Consider the following 23,983-nt stretch of genomic DNA (forward strand, 5'->3'; position numbering starts at 1 on the left):
CTGCTTCACAGGATGGGGGCAGGGGGGGGAAGCAACAAAACCCAACACAGTGTATTTTGTCAAGGACATCACCACTAAGAAAATGAAAAATATATATATATTTAAATTGAATGTACATCTGGCAGAAAAAAAAAAAATGCACAGGCTAAGAGATCATACATTGCATTACTTCATTACCTTGTATGATTATTTTGTCTATGTACAGAATCTGTTTGGGGTAGTTGGTTGGTTTTTACTGAACGCTGCTCTGTTCCCATTTGGAAAAGAAAAGTGCTGATGACTCAAACGTGTCTGCATAGAGACACTCAGGAACACAGAGCCCTGACACCCCGCTGCACCTGTTAGTGGGTTAGAGAACACAGCATTTGTTAGTTTGAAGTAGTTACAATCAATCTTACCATAAAAAGAGCAAGGGCACCACCTGCTGTTTTAGAAATGTATTTATTCGGGTCATGAAAGTTACTCTTCAAGTACTGCATTCAAAAACAGTCAGGCCTACTAAACAAGCCGCGCTGCTTTAGGAAAGCTTTTTCCTTCAAATGAAGCTTACGTAAGACAGTTTTAGAAAGGATGTGCTTGCAGTTGCCTGTTCACACAGTGGACACAACTGTACTGAAGTGACAACGCTGGAGCCAAATGGCCGACTGTGGGATGATTACAGACTTCTGAAAATAAGAAAGGGTTTCACACCTGTGCTACTTTACTACACGGGCTCTCCATACTCAGGGCACCAAACTCAGCCTGCGTGACATCTTCAAGAGACCTGACATGCATTCAGTAACACTGACAAATGAAATCACTGACTTTAGAAACAATATTTCTACCATGGTAAAGGGTTAGATTATATTATGAGCTACAGGTTTTGGAATGAATTCTTATTACTGAAGAAGACATAAAACTAGAGTTCAAATAGGTTGTTGGGTGTTTTTTCCCCCCAAAGGACCTTGTTTTCAAACTACTCCTCCTCAAGAAACCAGAGGTTAGGACACTGCCACCAGCAGTCCCTCTATGAGCAAAAGGCATTGTTTTCTTGATCTAAACTTACATGCAGGGCTTCATAAAACCAACTGAGCTGATTTGAACCACGCAAATCAAATCCCTAGCTGACATGGAGATAAGCTGTAGAGCGCAATTAAAAAGTCTGAGAGGCAGCTTGGATCCTCTGAGTTAGAGAATGTCTACTCAGTTCTTCCTAGACAAGAGGAATCACCCTATGTTCCCCTCTTCCTCTGAGAAACATGCAGCCTTCGGAAAACTCTGCTCCAGTCTGATTAGACAGAAACAGCCTGTACTTTACAGGCTAGTAAAGGGCTCTTGTGAGGACTGCTCATTTATACATGGAATGATCAACTGTCAGAACCTTCATGAGAGTGAGAACCAGCACTAAAGGGAACAGCCAATTTCTTTTCTGGGGCACTCAGTCATTTGGCCAGCCGACATTCCCAAGGAATCACAGTGAAAGTGAGTTCAGAACAACAGCAGCAGCCTGCTCATGAATCCGGGAGAACAATACACAGCATTAATAAATCATGTGCTTTTGCCATGGAAAAAAGATAGCACAGCCCATTTCCTCTTCTGACAACCACAGCAAAGATTCACCTTCACTGCCTACAAGCAAAATGATACCATGCACTTGGGTTTTGATACTGTATAATTTACTTCTGATTTGTTCATGGAAAATTCAAGGGGAGAGTTAAAAGAAAAAAAAAAAACAAACTGTATAACTTGATTGCTTCCCATGAGCTTAAACTGAAGGTTGAACATCCCTGTAACACGTTAACACCAAACACATTCAGTAACAGACGGAGGACCCGTGCTTTGTCTGTCAGTACCAGTTCTCACAAGTAACAATTGAGGTGTGTCAGTACAGTATCCTACTTTCCCATTTGGAAGCTGCTTTGAACATCTGCAAGATGTGCAGAACAAAAATAACCTGTGATTGCATCAAGCTGGTGCATTTATTGGTGGCTTATTCAAAATTAATTCACTGCTGTAAATGAACGTTAATAACAAATTAGTAAAAACTTTTTCTTTCCTTCTTTTTTTTTTTTTTTTTTTTTACACAAATAGTTTTATTACAAACTTGACTTTGTAAGAAATAATACACACTTAAGAAATTACACAAAGGCCTCGGCATTTGTAAAAAAAAAAAAAACTTTTGGTATTTGCATGATGATAGTCTGTAAAACACTTCTGGATGCAGATGTGCTCAAACATTGGTGTCATTGCATAGAAATTCTTTAGAAATATTAATGAGGCCACTGTAAAGAATTTTTTGGCACGGTATTAACAAAATGAAGGCCTTATACTTCTCAAAATCAAGTCATTCAGTGTGTGAGTAGTGTTTAAAACCCTGAAAAATATTAAATACAGAATAAAGACTACAAGCTCAAAGCGGGATTTACTATAATAAACACAAATAGCTATTAACCTGGGTTCAGTCTCTGCAAATTTGGAATTGAAATGGCCTATATAAAATGAACATTTCACATCATATTATGGTATTTAACACCGAATTTATGACACTGCAAAGAAGAAAACTTCTGTAAGCTTCTTTCTGAAATGATAAACTCAAAGACTAATGGTTGATCTCTATATAAATTACTAACACATTTATATATTTTTTTCTTGACCATTGCTGGATCATTCTTTATTCCACAGGAAAGTTTGTTCTACTGCATGAAGAAGCTGCATAGTACCAACATAGCAGAAACACTTACTTGCCTATTGGGAGACCGATTCAGAAGTCTCTTCCAGGTGTAGTCCCATTACAACCAATAGCGCTAAGGACTACAACAGAAGCAAAGGTTTGCGGGATGGCAATCTATGCTTTGAAAAGATGGTTACTTGTTGCTTAACCACAGTCTGTAATCCCAGAACTCTTTTTTTTTTTTTTTTTTTTTTTACATTTGTATTGCTTTGTACAATAAGGAACAATAAGTACATACACAAGAGTCTGGGATTTTGAGACACCTAAATAATGATAACAACAAACTCATCTGGGGAAGAAAAATGAATCTAAATATATAATACAAGAATGAGAAAGGGGAGTCCAACAGTATAAGGCAGAACTGCATACCTCCTAGCACCTTTGCATTTTTCTGGACGAATGCTGACTCTTTATTCTATCAGTGCATTGCATTTATATAAAAAATATATATTTTTTGATCAAAAGTGCCATTTGGCATGTCAACGTTTGAAGCTTATCTTTGTTGTCTCTTTTCTTCTTCAGCAAGGACAGGGCCAGTAAAGCAGTGTGTGTTAGTTATGCAAGTTCCTAAAAGGCACTTTACTGTTTTCATATTGGACAACAATGAGGTACATATGATATATGTCTAGGCTTCATTGCTGTTAAACAAATAGCACCATATTGTGTGAAATAAGTTGAAATTCAAAAGTCATTATGTATTTCTCATACAGACTTGACAACGGCTAACGTTGGAGCGCAGATCCCCTGCTTTCAAAGTTGACGGAGTCGGTTTCCTACGAAAAATAAAGAAATGAGAAGACCCATTAACAACTGTTACTACAAACGGTCAGGTTTCAACTGACAAGGCAAACTTTGCACGCAGCCAAATGCCTCTTTAAGCTGTGCTGAATCAAGAAGTTATCCCTGATTTCTTCCATGTATATTCACTTTCAGACGTTGATCACAAACTGTCAGAAGATGATTTATAAACATAGCTCACATCCAGTTACCTCAGAATTCAGTTCTGTCTGCAGGCTGAGGGCTTTCTTAAGCAGAAAACACTACCTACTTAATCACAAGTTTGAAAACATGCTGAAATTTGGGCAGTAAAAAAAATAATTAAGCAAGGAAACTGAAAACCTTGGATCTGTGTAGGACTCAATGAATACAAATAATTCTGGTGCTGACTCCTCTAAATTCTTCTGACCAGCTTTCCTTCTTTTGAGGGAACCAGTGCTCTCCTCAGAGTTAGCACATGGGCTCTTTTAGTAGATTTTCTGACTGATAAGATGATCACAGCCCCAGTTATTATCAGACACAGCGCTCAACCCTTCTACCTATTTATTTGGCAATTATCTCATAGACAAACAGTCAGAACTGGCTCAACATCCTGCTTCAATTTAACTGAGACAGGCTAAGACACGGTCACACCTATGAGCAGAAGACATGAACAGATGAAGGGTACTCGGAGTGGCAGCCTGGAACACTGTGGGAGAGGATGCTTGCCTGCACTCCAGAGGAACATTTGCTGATCAGGTAAGCTTTGTAGACCTGGCAACTGGTCTATACATTAACATACTAATAAAATTTGAAAGGAAGAAATGAGACTGTGTTGAAAAACAGTTATGTGCAGAAGACCAGAACAAATTCTACTACTGCTTAATTCCTGAAATTAGAACCGTAGAAGTACTGAAGAAATGCCTAAGACCTCTCCCTTCAGTTGCATTTCATTCAGACATACTTCCTCCACCATTGCAGAGCAGTAAATAACTGTTCATCTTACTTAGTTTCCTCCCTCTCCGTGTTCAACACCTGCACTAATTTCAAGTGGTTCTATTACATGCTAACATCCACTGGGGGAAATGTTATATTCTAACTTAATTTCAATCAGGATGTCAGCCTATCCCAGCTACGACTCAGTGAATACAATCAAACATAGTGGAAATTAAAACACTGTTAGATTATGCCAAAGAGCAAAATACCAAGCGCAAATGACAAACTATAAACACTAATGGAAGACACACACATTAATTCCCCCCAAAGCTATAATAATTTTTCCTTTTTGTTATTAAAATCATTAACTATATCTACTAACCACACTGGGGCACAGCCAATACTTTAACAATGTCTTTACACTCAAACAATACTTCTGTTATTCAGTGACAAGGCTTGACAGAGTCTTAAAAACCAATAAATAAATCATGAACTTACTTGAACATCTCATTCCTCTCTATAGTGGCAAGCCAGAAGCTGTAAGCATTTGCATAATAATTGCAGGTGCCCCGGCCATGGCATTCAATGAAGGGAGCGCTGCGGAACTCCTCCAGGCAGGAACCAGGAGACGCCAGGGCCTGGCCAGAGCCCTCAGCACCAGCACTGGTGTGCTAGGAAAATGCAAAGCCATCAGTGAGAAAGAAACTTTTCAGCATTCCTGCTACAATTTCTGTTATCTCTCTTGCAAAAATACTTCTTCACATGTCTCTCTTCATCGTCTCCTCATCCTCTGTTGTGTCTGTTGTTTCATTCCTCTGCTCAAGGAGGAGCAAGATAGTGGAGCTGAAGAGCTTCTAAGGTGGTACTGGGCTGACTAAATCAGTGGCAGCAAAGCACATCACCAACATGAACCTCAGGACAGCTATATGCACAGAAATCTCTTAGAATTGACAGTAAAACCCACACTATGTCTGTACTAGTAGAACGGAAGGGCCAGCACTCTGGCTCAGAGGGCATACGGACTGGAATGGTTTATATCTGATTAGCTAAATCCAGTTCCTTCCTGACATCACAGTGGCCTCTTTCCCACTGTGGAGTGCTAACATCTCTGGGTCCACACTCTTCCTCAGACCATGCCCCCAGCATGCACAGGAGAGTTACTATTGATATAGGTCAGAAGATACATGCACACTGATACAGGCTGTAGATACCTACAGCATACTAAGCACTATGGTGGACTACAGGTTGACTCCTCAGACTATTCGATGGGCCTATTGATTTTCATAGCATAGACACAGCTGAAGAAAGTGGATAACTGATCAAAAATGCTATTTGAAAAATAAAGTTTTATCTATCAAAAGAAATGGGAAGAAGACAGGCACTGATATGCTACTGCCTGAGGAGGCTGCTGTAACATAGATGTGGAAGGACCATAGAAAATTATGCTTATTTCCTCATCTATTCCACACTTGAATTCCGTGTTGGAGATGTAAACAACAGAATGCGCTGTGTACATTCACCAGAAAGTGAACAACAAACTGCTGTTGTGTTATTCTCATTTAATAATTAGTCTGGATTGTTCTCAAGTCATCAGAAAGGGCAAAGATCTAAAGCCCTCCTGAGACCTGAAGTGACATACATAGTTAGCTTTCCCAGAGTGGGAGTGTATATCAAATATGTGAAAGAAATGCTTTTTCTCAGCTCGGAGTATGCCCCATGGCACTTACCATGACAAAGGAGTAACCAATCCAAAGGGAACTCCAGCCTTCAGGACATGGTGGTATCTGGATTGTTTGACTGTGAACGGCGATTACCATAGCAGGAGCTTCACACACAGAGCATCTAGAAAGACCAAGATGTGAATGAGACGCATGCACGTGAGGCCTAAACCTCTCTTTTCTGAAGGGACTTCCTTCAGAACGTCTGAACTAGAAAATACTGTCGCCTTCAAAAACACGTCAAAGATCAAACCATTTCATTTAGAAAAAAAACACCTGCCTCTTTTTCATTTCTCATGCACTTAGGGACCACTTAACCACTTTAGTCTTGCTCATATTACCGTGCCTAAGAGCACAGAGCACAGAACAATTAAATTCTTATCTGAATATTTAAATGTGTTTGTCTTTTGCTAGTCCCATTTGTACTGTCCCTTAAAGTACTCAATGTTGTGAACACCAGAGGCAAATGGTCTGACATTGTAACTCAGCAGGTATCACTTATAAAGTGGTTTACTGTAATCAGAGACAAATAGCAGCCATTTATCATCTTGAGCATAGCCCTGAGTGAACTCCAGAGAGAAAGTTATCTCTCTGGAAAAGATCTTGCAAAAATACTCGCCACCAACCTAATGTGATGCATACTCTTCCCTGTGCGTTTTCCTTGAAAGTGGCTTTTATTGCTATTTGTGATCTATATTTCCCATAAGAGATTTCTAGCAAAGTAACTGAACAATGTACTTGAAAGACATTCTTCAAAAGTCGCACCAGTTCTTTTACTTTAGTAAATTCATTTTTTCACAGAACTGCTAGGTCACTGAATACCCCAAAGACTAATCTTGTTTTCACAGGGGATCTACAGAAAATACAAAGTCAGTTGGCAATTAAAATATTATAGCTGGTAGTAAGGAATTTGATAGATATACTCCATTTTCTTCTTGTACAACTCTTAGGAGCCAACTTAGGTTGGCTACTGCGGTAAACAATGGTGAAAATGATTCAAAGCAGATACCTACAAGTAAATAGTCTGAATTCTATTGTTAGAGCTGTGAAAAAAACTCAAGTGCAAAAAACAGTTTTAGCTGGATTCTAGAAAATGCACAAAAGGAAAGGAATTCAGGATGAAAGCTTTCTATTTCTGACTTGTTAAGACTTCTTTCACACCTATGGCCTTCATCTTTAGTGCAGAAGCAAAACAGCCATTTTAAGAGAAATATCAATGAAAGAGTAAGTTAAAAGAATGTAAAAGCTGCCTCCATTCCTGGAGCTCCCACTGCTTCAAGAGGTTTCTGGTATTTCAGTGGAAGGTCTTACATGAAAATAAGTCCCATGACCCAAGGCAACAAGTGACACTTTGACACCTTTTCAACATTTGAACAGGGAAAACTGTTGGTTTAACGACTTCAGCTAATAAAATAAGTTGAAAAAGTAGTCTTCTTAGATCCTCTGCAGCTTTTAAAAAAGGTGTATTACAATTATCTCACTCTTTGGCATGGATAAAAGGAGAAAAACTCACGTATCTAAATAAGTGAACACTTCTCTGAAAGTAATGCCTCCCATTTTATTATGTTGGCCCACAGTGTCAGAGGCAGATGTTGGTTGCATGGCAGTAGAGGCTGAACCTTCCCACCAGTATTCCATTAAATGTTGTTGCCCTGTGACAGATGGAGCAGAGGGGCACTCTGACACAACAGTGTATGACATGGAAGTGTGAATGAAGGAAAGGGATGTCACTGACTTCTTCTATGCAGAAAAAATGGCACCCACTGACATTCACTTATGCTTGCAAAGCATTTATGGAGACCAAACAGTGAGGCAGTGGGTCATACATTTCAGCAGAGTGACATCGACAAGAAAGACAAGCCAAGTTCCAAATGGACATGCAGATTTTTTTTTACAAGTGCAGCATGCAGGCTCTTTGCTGGATAAAATGCATAGCTAATGGCGATGACTATGTTGAAAAATAATGTTTTGTAGCTGGGAATGTACTCTATGAAATAGAGTTATTGTGTTCTTTGTATCTGTTACAGTTTCTAAGGAAAAAAATAGGAGGCATTACTTTCAGAGCAACCTACATATGCAACATATGCATGTATACATACACATTTCAATGGTATGAAAGCTACTTCATATGCCTAAGAAAGCAAAATGCTTGTTTGTACTTCACTGAGCAAGATTTTCAAAAGTGGCTGTCAAAGGCGCAAAATGTCACGTGTTTGATCGTGGATGGCATAAAAGGAACTTGAATTTCAAAGATCGGTCATTTGAATTTTTCTGCAAGTCAGATCCCTTCCACCCATATTAAGTTAACAAGCAAAGATGCAAGACCGACAGAAACTAGTCACTCTTGAGAATCTGCCCACCTAATTTTCAAGGAATATACTTTTTTTTTTTTTTTTTTTTTTTTTTTTTTTTGCCACTATACCACAAGTATGGAGAACAAGTACAAAACACAAAGGATTCTACTATGCAAAAGTAAATATGAGATCTTTCACAGTAGGAACAAATAGGTTTTTTGAACATATCAATATATCAAGACTACAACTTCTACTTCTTACTACTACTAATAATTTTAACTGTCCCTTCTCTTACATGATGTATACCAGTCTGAGAAAGCAGAGCCGACAATCTCCATTCCTATACACATTATACGGCAGGAAGAGCGATCAAAAAGAACTAGTAAAGGTTAGAACCAATTATGGGAACTAAGTAATGCTTAGATCTACTGATTATCATTAAAGTTTTAGGCTGGAGCTTCCCTTGGTCAGACTCTTGACTAATGACAGCAGTAGAGTTTACCACACTACTGCTCACACCTCTGCCTTCAGCACTACGCATGTTATGCCAGGACATTTGTTTTGAAGATTTAATATCGACCAAAATTTTAGGATGTTGGACTGATACAGAACACTTATGTCCAATGTAAGTGCCACAGTTTATGCTAGCTGAGACTCTGGATCTACTAAAACATAGATTATTGATTTTGCAACAGTTTCCTGTAAGTCAGATGATAATAGCTGTATTCAAGTAGCCTGTCCAAAAGAAGCCTGGAAGTCTATTGTAACATAAACTATGCTGCCATTTGCAGGCAGAAGAAAACTGAGCCCTGAAAAGTTTCTAGCTACAAAGAAAAGTTGAATTGGACAGGAGTTGTGACTAAATTCAAATCTTTCTCTCCTTCAAAGCACATCACAGATTTTGCAAAACATTATTTCAAAGTAAATATTTTTGTTTCAACTAGACTCAAAACAGACTACCTTATTTGTTTGGGTTTCCTCCAAAATAAATTCATTCTTTATCAAAGTGTGAACTGAATACATTAACACTTTGAGGCACTTCGTCAAAAGAACTCAAATTTTAAATTTAAGGGCAAAAAATAAAAGCATATATAACATGAGCCTTTTGCAAGGAAATAAAGTACCATGCACACCTTTCATGGGTTTCTTCATTTTATAAACACAACAGAATTTAAACTGTACCTGCTGATGAATGGTCTGATACTTTCACCAGTGATAGGTGCCATACTCATTGGCATGGGTTCAGGAGTGGACAGCCAGTAGGAATAGTCATTCCTTGATGCAAAGTTACATACATTGTTGATATTGCAAAATAAGAAAGGCATAGTACTAAATTTACGAAGACAGCTCCCTGCAGTGCCTGAAAAGTGAAAGGTTACTTGTTAGCCCATTTTTGTTAAACCACTATCAGTTGTTTAAAAGCAGACAACACTTGCTCTGAAGGGCCTAGAACAAACTCTATCTTGATATCTCAACTTCATAAAGAAGGAACAGGGCAGGGAAATAGCCTAGTCTTGCCTGCACAATGAAAGAGTAATTTAGACTGGAATAGATCTCTAAAGGTCTCCTATCATAACCCGCGCCAATTGGATCACATTGCTCAGGTCCATACTCAATTGAGTTATGAGTGTCTCCAAAGACAGAGATGCAACAACCTCTTCAGGTTCTTAATCCAGTGCGTGAGCACAGCTACAGTGAAAAATAATTTATCTCACTAGAATATCTCATCCTTATGTCTGTTGCTTCTTCAAGTATCAGTGAACCCTTCTGAGGAGGGTCCGGATCCATCTTCTATCTGCCCTCCCATTAGTTAGCTGTAGATACCAGTAGAGGACTTCCCTTAAATTTCTGTTTCAGCTGAACCAAAAGAGTTCCATCATGCTGATCATGCTCCATACAGCTTTACAAATCAAAGAAACATTTGGTTTGTTCAATTTGTATTAATTTTACTTGAATACTAAGTCTCTCCTTACCCAGATCTTGACCATGTGCTCTTTCATTTCCTTGTACATAAAGAAGGGAGTAGCCATGGTAAATCAGCCTTGTTCCAAATGGACATTGTGGTTCTTCAGTGGTTTGACTGTGTCTGGTGACAAGGAAGCCATGAGCAACAGATGCTGCACCTGGTGGACCCATAGCCCCAGGCAAACCTTCAGGGCCAGGTGGACCAGGGATTCCTCTGGGCCCTACAATAGAAAGAGTCTTCTTTAATCTCTACAGACATCACCTGGTATCTGAGAGTTAGCTTGCCTGAACTTAGGTAGCAGTAAACAATCATTTGTTATTTGTATAGTTACTGTAATACATTTGAGAGCATCTAAGGAAAAAACACTGAATTTTAACAGGTTTTAATTATACTACATAACAGAATCTCAAGAATTGGTTTAACTAACTATTCATAAACTTCAGAAAACAATTGAATTGTTCAAAACATACCACAATTTTTAAAATTTACCTTTTGTGAAACATTCAAACGTCAGTAAACTCTTGGAAGCAACAATATCCATAGTGATACTGTGACCATATTATGGTTTATTATATTATATATATGTGTGTATATATGTACATATTATCACAGATCTCTCTCTCCCTCTCTCTCACGATACAAAAACAGAATGTTTTGGGTTGGAAGATACCTTAAAGATAATTTACCAGAATCTACTTCTAGCAGACCTTCCTGCAGCACCTGCAGACAATTTCAGATCTTGTGAACCATGTGTGCTGTTTAGCCCTGCCTATATAACTAAAGAACTAAGATTATGTACTTTCATACCTAATCTCTCACGTTATTTTTCTATGAAGGCATCAAGTCTTCACAGAAGTCATCTGCTTACCTGGGGGACCATAAGGACCAACTTCTCCTTTTTGCCCTGGTCTGCCATCAAACCCTGGACTACCAGGTGGTCCAGGTACACCTGAAGGCCCTGTTACTCCTGTTTAAAAACAAAGAATAGTTATTACTGAATTCTATGTCATGTCAGTTCTGACTTCCAGCTTCTGATGTAGTAGACAGCACTGGCACTCTTCAGTACAGACTATGCTCACACAGATTCAGTGTGCATACTTCAGTATCTACAGCAACTATGTAGGTTAGTGCAGATAAAATCACTGTAGTAGAGATGAACAGAACAGAAAAAATAAGCGGAGTGTGTGCTTCTAAAACAACTGGTATTTGCCTGGACTATGAAAAGGAAAGACAGTGGTCTCATCCGTATGCTTATCATACAACACGTTGAAAAATATACAATAAAAAGTATGGTCACGAACAACAGAAAAACTAGAAAAAAACAAAGAACAGGTTTCCAAACATCTATCGTGTCTTCCTTTTATTAGTTTCAGCATCAGCAGATGCTTTGAGTACTACACAAACTCAATAACTACAACTTTGTGAAAAATAAATTAACACCATCATACCGTACCAGCCTTTCTGTGGCATATCGGTAGCTTTAGTAAGTCACAACTGTCCTTTTCTTTAAAAAGTAACATTTTATTATTGTACTGAACTAACTGCTACAGAACAGCAATAGAACCCATAGAAGCAAACGCATGCTATGCCCAGTCACTGAGATAGCATACCCTACTTCCTAATGGGTAATAGTCACGAAGTTGTGATCCTACCTTCAAGAGCGAATTTACATATTTTCTTCTGTATTAAACAGAAAAAAAAAGGAAAATATCACTGTATTCCACCATAATTCCTCCTCCTCTTCTTAAAAAACAATCAGGAACAAGGCTTTCCCTTAAAATCTTAATAACTGAAGAATGTTTCTGAGCTCCAGCTCTCCATGCCCGGTCACTCTGAAGGATACACACTCCTGTGTAGTCTAGCCCTTTGCTCCATTCCCTTATTTCCCATTGTGTTTTATTTTTGCAGTTCATCTTTTCTATATAGGAATTGCAGTATTTGGGCTAAGAGTGAAATTTGAGGACTATGGGACAAGCTTTCCCAAGGAGCCCTTACCACTCCAGGATCAAGGTGTTTTTCCTCAGGCTTGCCCTCACTCAGAGATATACAGCAATTAAGTTTGGATTCAAGGTTAAAGACAGAAGACACTCAACTAAATACCTTCTGGGAATTGTTGCATGTCATCCTGTTTACCACTGATCTCAGATACGGGTGTGATGACTACAGAGAGTGAGCCTATAAAAATCACTAGGAAGGCATTTATTTCTGGCACTGCTTTGGAAGAGCTTCAAAGAGAAGTACTCTCTTCCATCTTGGCCAACAAAATTTGAGTGGCTTATAAAAAGCTGGATAGTGCTACATCAAAAATCTTCTGGTGTCTAGCCTGTCATTAGCCTATTTTTGCATTACTTAAAATGTATCTCTACTGGCAAGTTACAAATTCTCTCACCTTGCTGTCCTTTGGGACCTGGATGTCCTGGGAATCCTTTGAGACCAACTGGTCCTACCGGGCCAGGTAAGCCAGGATCTCCTTTGATAAGCTGAAAAGCACCTGGGGGGCCCGGCGGGCCTTGTAAACCTGGAAAATTAATAGAAAATTAATTAGTTACCTCATATTCCCATTTGAAGAATCTAATACTATGAAAGCCTCAATATTGATCTTGCAAAGCAAGAAAAAGAAACAAGACTCTATCCAAAGATCTACTCAACACTCAAAACTAATCTGAACAAGTAGATAGTGATATCACAGCATCTGTTTTCATATTCTATCTTTTTATACCTAATAAGAGCATAGCTGAGGTATGCATTGGTTAGTCACAAATAACCATTTTAATAATAAAATCTGGGAAAAAAAGAAAAAAACAAAAGCAGCAGCTAGTCTGCACATTATTACCTTTAGATCCAGGAAGACCTTGGTCACCTCGCTCACCCTTGAGGCCTGGGAAGCCTGCAGATCCTTTTGGACCTAAAGCCAAAGAGAATGTCTATGTGAATGCTCAATAGTTTCTTTATTTGAAAGCACAGGTTTAGAATAATCAGGTATGATCCCATGATCATGCAAGAACCACAGCTTTATTCACACAGGTACCAAATGCACTGTCAATAAAGAACTGATGATTGAAAACAAATTTCTCTTTATTTAATTAATATTCTTTCTAAACTAGTAGATTTTTTTTATATTAATAACTGTATTTTTTCTACATACAGTGTTTTCATGTATTTGATGATGACAGTAACAACAATTTAGAAGATATATTGAATACATGTTTCCTCCAATACAGCCATAACACTTGCCTCTCTTACTCATGAAAATCCTGATGATTCTTGAGTGGTAATGTCCAAACAACTGAATTTGTATCTATTTTCTAAAGAAAATCTGCACTTAAAATCGGTCAAGTAAGAAAACAGGAAAAAGATTAAAAAAAAGAAAAAAGAAAGGAAGAAAGGAGGAAAGGAGGAAAGGAGGAAAGGAGGAAAGGAGGAAAGGAGGAAAGGAGGAAAGGAGGAAAGGAGGAAAGGAGGAAAGGAGGAAAGGAGGAAAGGAGGAAAGGAGGAAAGGAGGAAAAGAAAAATCCCAATATTCTTAATTGCTTTTTGATGCAGCTTTCAATGTTTTGTTTCAAATATCCTGTAACAATGTCAACATTCTCTGAGCATTTTATTATTATTATTTATTTTTATTTTTTGAGAGGAAGGAATTGAAGGACTGATCCAGCTTTTTAGGAATATGCCAAAGTTCCTCCTCACCTGGAACACCTGGAACACCTGGAGGCCCTAGATCACCCTTTTCACCAGCACCTCCTGGCAAACCAGGACTACCCTGTACAAAAGAGAAAATGAAGTACAGTAATCTTACAATATTATGATATGACTTTCAAATAGCCTGTTTAGTTTTGGAAACCTATGAAAAAAATAATATGAGGGAAAAGTCATTACATTTATGGAATCATTCTCTTCAGTGATTAGAGAAGAAGCTTCTCCTACACGAACAAGTTTGGTATCTTATTAAACTATTTTTTTGCCTCACAAAATACTAAATCAGAATGAGGTGTCTCATCAACAGTGTAGATAATAAGTAAGTATTCAATCATATACCATGTCATCATGAGAAGCATCAGCAAGCATAAATATCAGCAAATGAAACACTAATTACAGTGCATCTCCATCAGACAGTAGGTTATCAAATAAGGTAATTCTAGATTACAGCAAACTTAAAAACTTCTACATTCACACATGGAATGAAATTAAATGTACTCAAAAATTCATAAACCTTTGAAGGTTTTCACTTTTCAATAGGGCTAAAATACTAAAGAACTTTTTAAACAATATGAAATCTTCCTCTGGCCTTCATTGTTACAAACTGCTCCACTGAAGTTAATGACAAGTTTATAATAGCTTAACTTCAAGGAAAACAAAGCCCGTGTTTCAGAAGATACTGTAAGTAGCTACTTTCCTGACTGCCAACGTGCTTTTCTTCTTTCACCTATTACAGCTTACATGCAAAACACTTTTAAGTATAACTTAGAGTTTTTTCCCAGCTAATTGCTAACCCAAGTCTGAAGCAACACAGTGATGACAGTTCCCTCTGTAATATAATGTAAAACACATGTGGAGGAAAGAAACAAAATCCCTTTCCTAAGTAACCTACCAATCAGAGGTTGGAGATGTGACTTGATTACTCAGTGAAAAATAACACTGATTCATCTCATTTTACAATAGCAACAGAAGAGATATACACAGAAGTGATTTTTCATCTGATGCAGGTAAGATATTTATGTTAAGGTAAGAAAAATGGATCTGTACCCTTTTCACTGACTATAAAGGAAGAAGAGATGGCTATCTCAAAAACGAATGTCAACAGTAAGGCTTCCTAAGTTAAATGAAAGAAATCCTACCCTTTGAGTGGTAAGAGAGGCACTCATAATGCCAAGCTACCTGGTTTCCTACAGTCGTACTACCACACTGTGTAGAATTTTTTAAAGAAATGGCCCTTCTTTTGTATCTTAACACTGACTTCTGCAGCACAAATCAGAAGGGCTGCGATTCATTCAGAAGACAATCAAGAGTCAGACAATCTCAGTAAAATTTGGGGCTTCTTAATAACTTCTGTTTTAGCTTATAATTATAGAACAGACTAATTTATAATGGAACTTGTATTTCAGGGTCTGACTTCTGCATTTCCTTTTTTGGATAGACTTTCTGGATTGGTTGTATCATTCACTCATGATTTACCTTAATTTCCATTTAGGTTTCCAAGTATCAGTAGACCTCTAGAAACAATTTAATCTGATACGTAAACAGGGCAGAGACAGTCACAAGGAAAAGGATAAAGACATCAGAAACTCATCTTTAGCCCCACGAGAGGAAGTTTAGTATTGAAATAAGTCTCATTGCTGTATTTCACATTGGGTTGACAAACTGATGCTGAGCACTGTGGCTGAAGGATACTAAAGCATTTTGTTCTGATTGAAGACACGCAGTCAAAATCCTTTGCCATTTCTCATTCTTAAAAAACAGTCTTGAAGTGGAATATCAATCTGTAAAAAGCTTTAAAATTCCCTAATTTAACAATTTGAAGGAAAAGTATATTGGAATGGTACTTGGATATATACTATGTTTAGAGCTCGTATCATAAAATGATGCTCTCAAAGACAAAAAAAATTGCCAAGATCCCACGTTTTGAAACTGACTTTACATCATCAGCATTAAGTCCAAAGTCATTTTGAGCATAAAGTATCATTATTATGAACATGAAATATCTGTGATTAATATACCCATTAATTATATGAACCAGGTTTCTGCAAGTCCAGATAGTGTGTGGAAAGTTACTTACTGGCAGTCCCTGGAAACCTGGATCGCCTTTATCTCCTGGACCTCCAGGAGTTCCAGGCCAGCCATCGCTTCCCTGCTCTCCTTTAGCTCCCTTCAGACCTGGAGGTCCTGGTGGCCCCGTTGGACCTGGTAAACCTACAAACCAGAGGAAAAAGAAAATATTTAGAAGCAAAATTTGTTCTGTACAAAAGCAGTACCTTCTGGAGTTCGAGCTGTCTCAAAATGCAGAAGGGTGGAATTAAAGTAATTATCAATAATTCAAGAAAATATTCAGGAGAATCTGTTGCAGGGAGGTGTATGCAATTACCCATCTGACTGGGCGTCTATCATTTGTTATGTCTGTGACTGACAGACAATAATGTAGAGAGTTCTATATGAGCAGAAAAACACAGTGTAGATTCTCAGGTATGAATGTGCTAGAGATGTATTACAGCTCTGCTCTACTCTCCTCCTTAACCTTCAGCACAGTGCTTGCTACAGTAAGGCCACACTGGCTATTTTTAAATAGATTAACACTCCAGGACAGAGGAACATATAGCCGTGGCTACCCCAAATCAGTAAATAAAGCTTAGAGGGAAACAGGTGGAAATGAGAGCCAAAGTCTCAATGTCAGAAAAACTTCTGGAAAAAGCTAACAGCCTGAGGACATCAAATCTACCTGCCCTATGACATAACGCCAAACTGCTTATGAAGGATAGCTGTTCCTAGGTCTCTAAGCAGAGGATAAAAAACAACATGCAATATTGGTTATATTACTAATCAATTAGTGGGGAAAATTGATTAACAGCAGATTAATATTAGGATGAAGAATTACCTGGAAGGCCGGGTTGGCCTTGTGGTCCTCTGTCTCCTTTAGGGCCCTCAATTGCACTTCCTGGTAGTCCAGGAAGACCTTGGTTGCCTTTAGGGCCGGGTGGGCCAGCATACCCTTGTTCTCCTTTTAAGCCTGGAATCCCTGGAATTCCTGGGGATCCTGGGAAACCCACTTCACCCTTTGCACCTAAAAGTTGAAAAGAAACCCAAAACTTGATTAGAGAAAAGATCACCATCAATAAAATCTTCTGCCTTATTATCCTCTCGTAATAAGCTGTATTTCTTAAGAAAATATTAACGTTGCCTTTATATATTTGCATAAAAAATGCAGAACTTCAGGAAAAGTGTATTATTCTCTATATCATTGATAGGAAATGAGAGAAAAGAGTAGGTTAACCAAAACATCTTTTGTTAGCTAAACTGACCACTGTGGTATTTGCACTCACTATAAAAACAGATGAACATTTAACATCTCTGTCAGCCCTTCCACAAGGAACAAATCCCCATGAATCCTTATTTCATTACAATTATTATTGTCACATGCAAATAATTGATGTTTTACTTTAATAAGCACTAAAGAACTTGCTATTGGAGAGAAAGGGAATATGCTTACTACGATCCAGATAAAACCTAGTACTTACTTTCAAGATCGTACAAATACTAAATATTTGCAATTTAGTTGAATTTTTGATCATGATTGAAGAAAAAGATATAGAATAGCTAGTATAAAGTATAATAATAAGAAAAATAAAATGCATAAAGAATACTTCCCCAGCTCCTTGCCTAACAGAAGAAACACTTGCTTTTTGGAACTACAGTACTTTCAGAACACAAATGATGTCAGTTGGATTGCTATTTACTCAAAGACGAGGTATTTTTAAATGAGCTGTATTGGCAAACTGCACAAAATGGTTGGGATGGGAAAAGTGATTTCATTATCTAGCATCTTACATGCTTTACTGAGCTGTGACTAGAAAATTTGCTTATTAAAATAATTCTCTAATACAAGACCAATCAGAGTGACTGTTAATTACTCTGAGATGGTAAATATAATGTTCTAAATTGATGGTTCATCACTACTGATTGTCTGCACAAGTATCCTGTACTTACAGCATGAATGATATAAGACAGTGATATTTCAAGCGATGTGAATTCTCCTGAATTTGTCATGTCATGTAGATTTTATAGATGGAAACCAGCTGAATCTTTTTTTATTTTCTGCACTTTCAAAATTAAAAATCCTTTAATTGTATACAACACTTTTTTTTTTAAATCAGCAACATTTTGATGTGGAACATGGTGCATACATACACTTTGAACAAATACTGACTCGAGCCGATCAAGCCAATCTCACAGCACAATGTACTGACACATTTTGTGGAAACCAGAAGTGGTCTTCAAATTGTGGTAACTGTGTGCCTATACTCAAGGTAGTAAGTCTTGAGTTCAGATAATAGTTTTCAGTAAGACCTCATTTGGTCTCTGATTTTTGGCACCTCTGCACCATGCTCCTGTGCATAGTTTAGACATGCTCTACTGAGCTAGAGAGAATACCTGTTTTAGAAATAAATATGATTGTATCAAGGCTACACAACAGACTCAAATAAAATAAATGGCTGTGGTATCTTGACCACAAACTGTTATCTTAAGCTGTCCAGTGCAAAGATTCTCACCAGACCTCAATTCTTACAAAATTAGTAGGAAAACAGAAATGATTGGAATCAAAAACACAGCACACAAATACAGGAGTTATTTATATTACCTCATCACAGCACAGCTTGCAGTAAATTCCACACTATGAGTAATTACCTATTTTAGGGCATATCTAACTCATGTCCAAGATGCTGCCACTGTAACAGAAATTAGTATTTGAGCCTCTGAGTTTCTGCCTGCTCTGAAAATGTAAAATAATGAAGTAGCAAGAATGTCTGAATGACAGAATTATGTTTATAGAAAGTTGGGAGGGAGGTTGGCCACTTGCTTAAATAAGTGTTTTACCTTTATCTCCCTTTGCACCTGGATATCCTGGAACTCCTCTACCTGGTACACCTGAAATATAGAGGCAGCAGAAGATGAGAAGATAGGACAGTAATTACACTTGAACTGTAATGAACAAAACTATTCAACAAATATTAAATCTAAATAAATAGTTCTTCAGGACATAGACCAACTTTGTTATGTGATGTGAGTATATCTAGCACAATGGGTCCTGTCTGACTGAAAATTCTACTCTAAGGGAAGATAATTCATTATTTCCCAGCTAACTTGCAAGGGGAAACTAATTCCAAAACATAACAATTTTTTAAAGTAAGACTAGCTTTTGTGAAAAAAAAAAATTGTTCATGATTACATCAATTAAACACAGTTGCTCATCTGTATCATCAGCTTCACAGAGGGATGATAGTCAGTAGTTTGCAGTAGTAATTTCATTTTTGTAGGTTCCAGATCAAGGATAAAGTATCTCAAAACCAGCACATTCTTCTCTCAGGTACACTTGTTTAGCCCGTTTGTGCATTTTTGTGACACATAAGCATAACACAATGGTCACAGTACCTTGTTCACCCTTTGCACCAGCTGTGCCTGGAATCCCATCATAGCCTGGTTCACCCTTCTGACCAATGGAACCAGCAGGACCAGGAACACCAGGTTCACCTGAAAAACCATTGCCATTTTCATTTCACCTATGAATCATCAGACTTGTTTCTACATGCTTTTCTCTCTAAATAAAAGATTAACTTATTCTTCTGTTCCCACAAAGATCAGAGATAACATATGATGATTGAAGTGTAACTTTTCTCTGAAGTTACTTCTGAATTAAGTCAACACAAGTCACAGCTCAACTACTACTGAGTTCCCCATAGTTAATTACAGTGAAACTCAGAGAGTTTTGTGTAGGAACTCCTGCAAAGACTTATGAATCACACGGCCCATGTTCAGTGAGGTGATGTATTGTACAGTCACCAAACTAAGAACAGCAGGCTCCAAGTTCAAAAATGTTATACTCCTGACAACAATGGAAATTACTCTCTTTGTCTTTGTGATGATGCTCAATGTGGTGATTCAGGTTTGGGCCCATGGATCAACTTTATTGTTTTTGAATGCACTGAAAACCAACATAACTAATGACTACAGCAATAACCAGTCTTGTAGAAGGTAGTAAAATCCCTTCCACAAACAGTGTAAACAGACCTGTGCTACATGGACTCTACTAATTGATTTACCTGGGAAACAGTACTGTTAATTTTTCTTCATGAAATGAACAAATATAACAGGAAATAGCTGAGCCAGAATGAATGTAGAGGGCCACAGTGTTTCTTTTAGCAAATCCTTGGAGTTGAAAAATACTTTAGGGAGCATTGTTTTATATTTCTTCTCTACCTGGTTCTCCTTTTAAGCCTGGGATGCCACTTAAGCCAGGAAGTCCTTTTTCACCCTTTGCTCCATGGAGGCCTGGGCTCCCTAAAGAAAGCAAGAAGACATGGGTTCATATGCTGGATATTTGTTCTAAGTTTGAAAGTATTTGTTTCACTACAATTTCTGTTTTCTTAAAGCATTCAACACTTGCCTGGAAATCCTGCAATGCCAGGGGATCCTTTGGGACCTGGAGCACCCGGCATTCCTGGAATTCCTGCATTACCCTTTTCACCTTTGTCTCCAGACAAACCCGGACTGCCTGTTCTTCCTGGTTCTCCCTAGAAGTAGCAGCATTATGAAAACCACACATTAATTCTGAAACAACATTTTCTACTTGCAATGGTAGACATCACTCGCTCTTAGCTATTGGATTTAAAAGGAATTTCACTCTTTTTCCATTCAGAAACAAATATTAGATTAAATTTAGCATTAAATTCCAGTGTCAGAAACATTGACTTTTTAGCAATTGCTTAATAACTGCACACGAAAATGAGCACTCTTCTATGCATTTTTTGTGATGGATTTTACAAAGGCTTTTCCAAATTAGCCTCAAAACTTGCTGATTACACTTAATCATCTTAAAAAAGTCTTTTTGAAGACTTCAGTAAATTTACCACCAAACTAGTAAGTTTTATTTTTACAATTTTTACTTATAAATTCAGTATTACTGCCACTGTATAACTAGAAAAACCAAGGTGAAACAAATGAGAATCCTATTAGAATACTACAATAAATGAAATTAAATTTACAGACTGTAGTAATACAGTTCTCTTTTCAGTAATATCTATCTGAGCATTTTACAGTTCTTTCCAGCTTCCCAATATCTTTGTAAAAGTATAGAAACAAGATTTCAGCATGCCCATTTGATCTGCCTGTAAGAAGCCTTTTGAAATTTTTTTTCCTCGGTGTTTTTAAAAGTTCTTTCCCTCTACCAAATTTCTAGCAGTGTACATTTAGCTTATTCTGGAGAGATAGAATAAATGGAAACTCCAAAAGTAGTGGTCCCATCAAACAGAATGCATGTAAATCTGCGCATATATTCAAGTTTTGCATCAGGTATTTAAATGAGCATAATAGAAAATACAACAAAACAGCTTAAAGGCCAATGGCATCTTTTTAAATGAGGTAGTCAGCAGAGACAAGATAATTAAGTCCGTAGGGGTGTAAATAAATACCTTCTCACCAGGAGATCCTGGAAAGCCAATTCCAGGAAAACCTGCTGCTCCTTTGTCTCCTTTTTCACCTTTTTGCCCAGGGAACCCTGGTGTGCCTGGTGAACCTGGTATTCCAGGCAGACCCTTTTCTCCAGGTGTTCCTAGCAAAAGAAAAGGAAAAATGCATGTATCAGAGCTAGTGGCACCTTAGCAGTGTTGACAAGGATTTTTCATCTATGCCTAAACTACTCAGAGCTAGAAAAACAATTTATCTCATTGCAATACCTAGTAAGTTCAATTCTGGGATCCATCACCTTAAGGGAACTCTCCTGATAAGAGAAGGTTATAGTCTTGGATTAGTAGAAAACAGAGCTATTGATAATAATAGGGTTTGAATAAAAGTTTGTGTTGATATGATTCATATCCAACAGGACAACAGTGACAAAGATTTTGCTGTAGCATATTTTTCTGCGCCCCTCCACCATTTCCATCTTCTATCTTTGATTTCCTGGAAGGGCAGAAGGCCATCTGAATGAGATAAAGTTTCCTTGTTGAGATACAGCTTTTTCTTCATTCTGTTCTTTACAAATCCCCTCCACCACAACAACCCCAAAGCACTGCAGTTTGTAAATAATGTTCAGTACACTGGAACTCACCAAACTTTTTAGAAGGGGGAAAATACACAAGAAGCTTAAAGCAGTTCACATGCTAGCAGAGGCAGAGAGAGAGACAAACAGATACCAGTTGAAAAACTGCCCACCTGCAACAGAAGCATAAATACTCCAAACATCCCTTCTTTTTGGTGCACAAAGTACCACTTAATACCCTGTTAAAGGACTTACAGATAGAAACTTAAGAAGCCACTGAATGAGAACTATTTGTATACTGAGAAGAGGACTGAAAAATCAACATCTCCAAAGCCTACAGTTCAGGCACTGCAAATGCTTTCATCGTTCAGTAGATCTATACCAACTAACACTCTGTATAGGTTTCACATAATGCTCCAAATTAACTTAAGGAAAAAAATAATAATAAAACTTATCAGCAATCAGTACCTGGCAAACCCATTTCACCAACTGATCCTTTCTGCCCTGGAATTCCTGGATCTCCTGGGTACCCTGGGGGGCCTTGATCTCCTTTTGGTCCTAATGAGAGCAGAGAAATTAAGAGTTCCATTAGTTAATGTCATTTACAGTACTTTATTTAACAATTTCTCTATTGCTAGCTTCAGATATACCTGGTTGTCCCGGAGTACCAGGTTCACCATCCCTTCCTGGAATTCCTGGTTCTCCATACTCCCCACGTAACCCTTTTTCTCCTGTTGGACCAAGGTCCCCTAGACACCAAGAAGACAAACAGATGATTTTTAGCAAAATTTATTGTCATGCCATATAATGGTCCTTCTAATTAATTTTTGTCACTGTTGCTTCTTTCTCCTGATCCAGGGAATGGCTGAATTCAAGAATCGTGTACATTCTACAGTAGAGTCACACCTGACTAAAACCCAACCCTCCAGTCAAACCAGTGTTGAGAAAAGGTTGTAAACAGTTGAGAGAGTTAGATTAATGAGTTATTTTTAATGTGCCAGACAATATCAAGTATTAACAAAAATGATTTGATTTGGCTGTTCTGCTGTCTAAGCAGGTACATGTGAGCAACCAGTTCACAGGCAGAAATGTCCTATTTCCCTAGTTCTGTCTAATGTTAAAACATCTTTAATATTATAAAGCTTCTTTATACACATGTAACCACTGTGTCTGATACTGATTTCTGGAAAGGAAATAAAACTATCAACCAATCAACCTAGAGACCTATAGCAGAAAATGAACTAATGAAAAACAACCTATGTGGATTTGTTTAAAATTTTTTCACACCCAACAAATATACCAAGATCAGAAACAAACGAGAGAAAGATAGCCAAGTGAAACTGTTACAAGCTAAGAGCCTCACCAAACTCAAAAGTATTGTCAGAAGCTGCATCTCAGCACAGAGGCAGATGCACTCCACACTTGCCTTTGCCCTTCCTCACAGTCTCTGACCCTAGGTTGATCAAGCTGTCTGTCCACATCCTATGTTTCTCTGAGTCCCAGCCAGGACATAAGAGCCCAGGTCTCACTTTGATGAGTAGACAGACATGGAGAGAACAGATAGCTAGACTGGGAAACTGGGAAACTCTCCTGTACTCACAGTTTAAATATAACAAAGTATAGTTATTCACTGCCAAACTGGAAAGGAGTCTCAAGGGCTCCATCCTGGGCCCAACAGAGAATTTTTTAGGGTAATCTATAGATTTCATCACACTGGATAGGCATGAAAAAAAGACAGGATTAGCTGTGAAAAGGTTTTGAAGAGTTAGAGAACAGATAGGAAATTGTCATCATGAAATTTAAGTTCAATACACTGCATTTTTGGCAAGGAGTATTCCAAAAGCATATAAAATTGTATAAGCA

At 37.9% G+C, this 23,983-nt stretch overlaps 1 protein-coding gene across 2 annotated transcripts in view; it reads right to left on the bottom strand.

The window, feature by feature from the left end:
• Window positions 1-425: 425 nt before the first annotated feature.
• The window catches only part of COL4A1 (collagen type IV alpha 1 chain), a 113,196-nt gene continuing 89,638 nt past the window's right edge, over window positions 426-23,983 (bottom strand). For both annotated transcript variants that reach the window (XM_046904336.1, NM_001162399.4), the window contains 18 exons: window positions 22,771-22,869; window positions 22,589-22,678; window positions 21,555-21,694; window positions 20,531-20,657; window positions 20,344-20,424; window positions 19,519-19,617; window positions 18,964-19,014; window positions 16,967-17,152; window positions 16,154-16,287; window positions 14,068-14,140; window positions 13,214-13,285; window positions 12,770-12,898; window positions 11,249-11,347; window positions 10,388-10,600; window positions 9,597-9,774; window positions 6,130-6,244; window positions 4,901-5,073; window positions 426-3,483 (listed from right to left, as the gene is read on the bottom strand). In XM_046904336.1, coding sequence (XP_046760292.1) covers window positions 3,402-3,483; window positions 4,901-5,073; window positions 6,130-6,244; window positions 9,597-9,774; window positions 10,388-10,600; window positions 11,249-11,347; window positions 12,770-12,898; window positions 13,214-13,285; window positions 14,068-14,140; window positions 16,154-16,287; window positions 16,967-17,152; window positions 18,964-19,014; window positions 19,519-19,617; window positions 20,344-20,424; window positions 20,531-20,657; window positions 21,555-21,694; window positions 22,589-22,678; window positions 22,771-22,869 — 2,141 coding nt within the window. In that variant the 3' untranslated portion in view covers window positions 426-3,401. The remainder of the gene's footprint in view (window positions 3,484-4,900; window positions 5,074-6,129; window positions 6,245-9,596; window positions 9,775-10,387; window positions 10,601-11,248; window positions 11,348-12,769; window positions 12,899-13,213; window positions 13,286-14,067; window positions 14,141-16,153; window positions 16,288-16,966; window positions 17,153-18,963; window positions 19,015-19,518; window positions 19,618-20,343; window positions 20,425-20,530; window positions 20,658-21,554; window positions 21,695-22,588; window positions 22,679-22,770; window positions 22,870-23,983) is intronic.

Source organism: Gallus gallus, chromosome 1 (assembly GCF_016699485.2).
Source record: "Gallus gallus isolate bGalGal1 chromosome 1, bGalGal1.mat.broiler.GRCg7b, whole genome shotgun sequence".
NCBI lineage: Eukaryota > Metazoa > Chordata > Aves > Galliformes > Phasianidae > Gallus > Gallus gallus.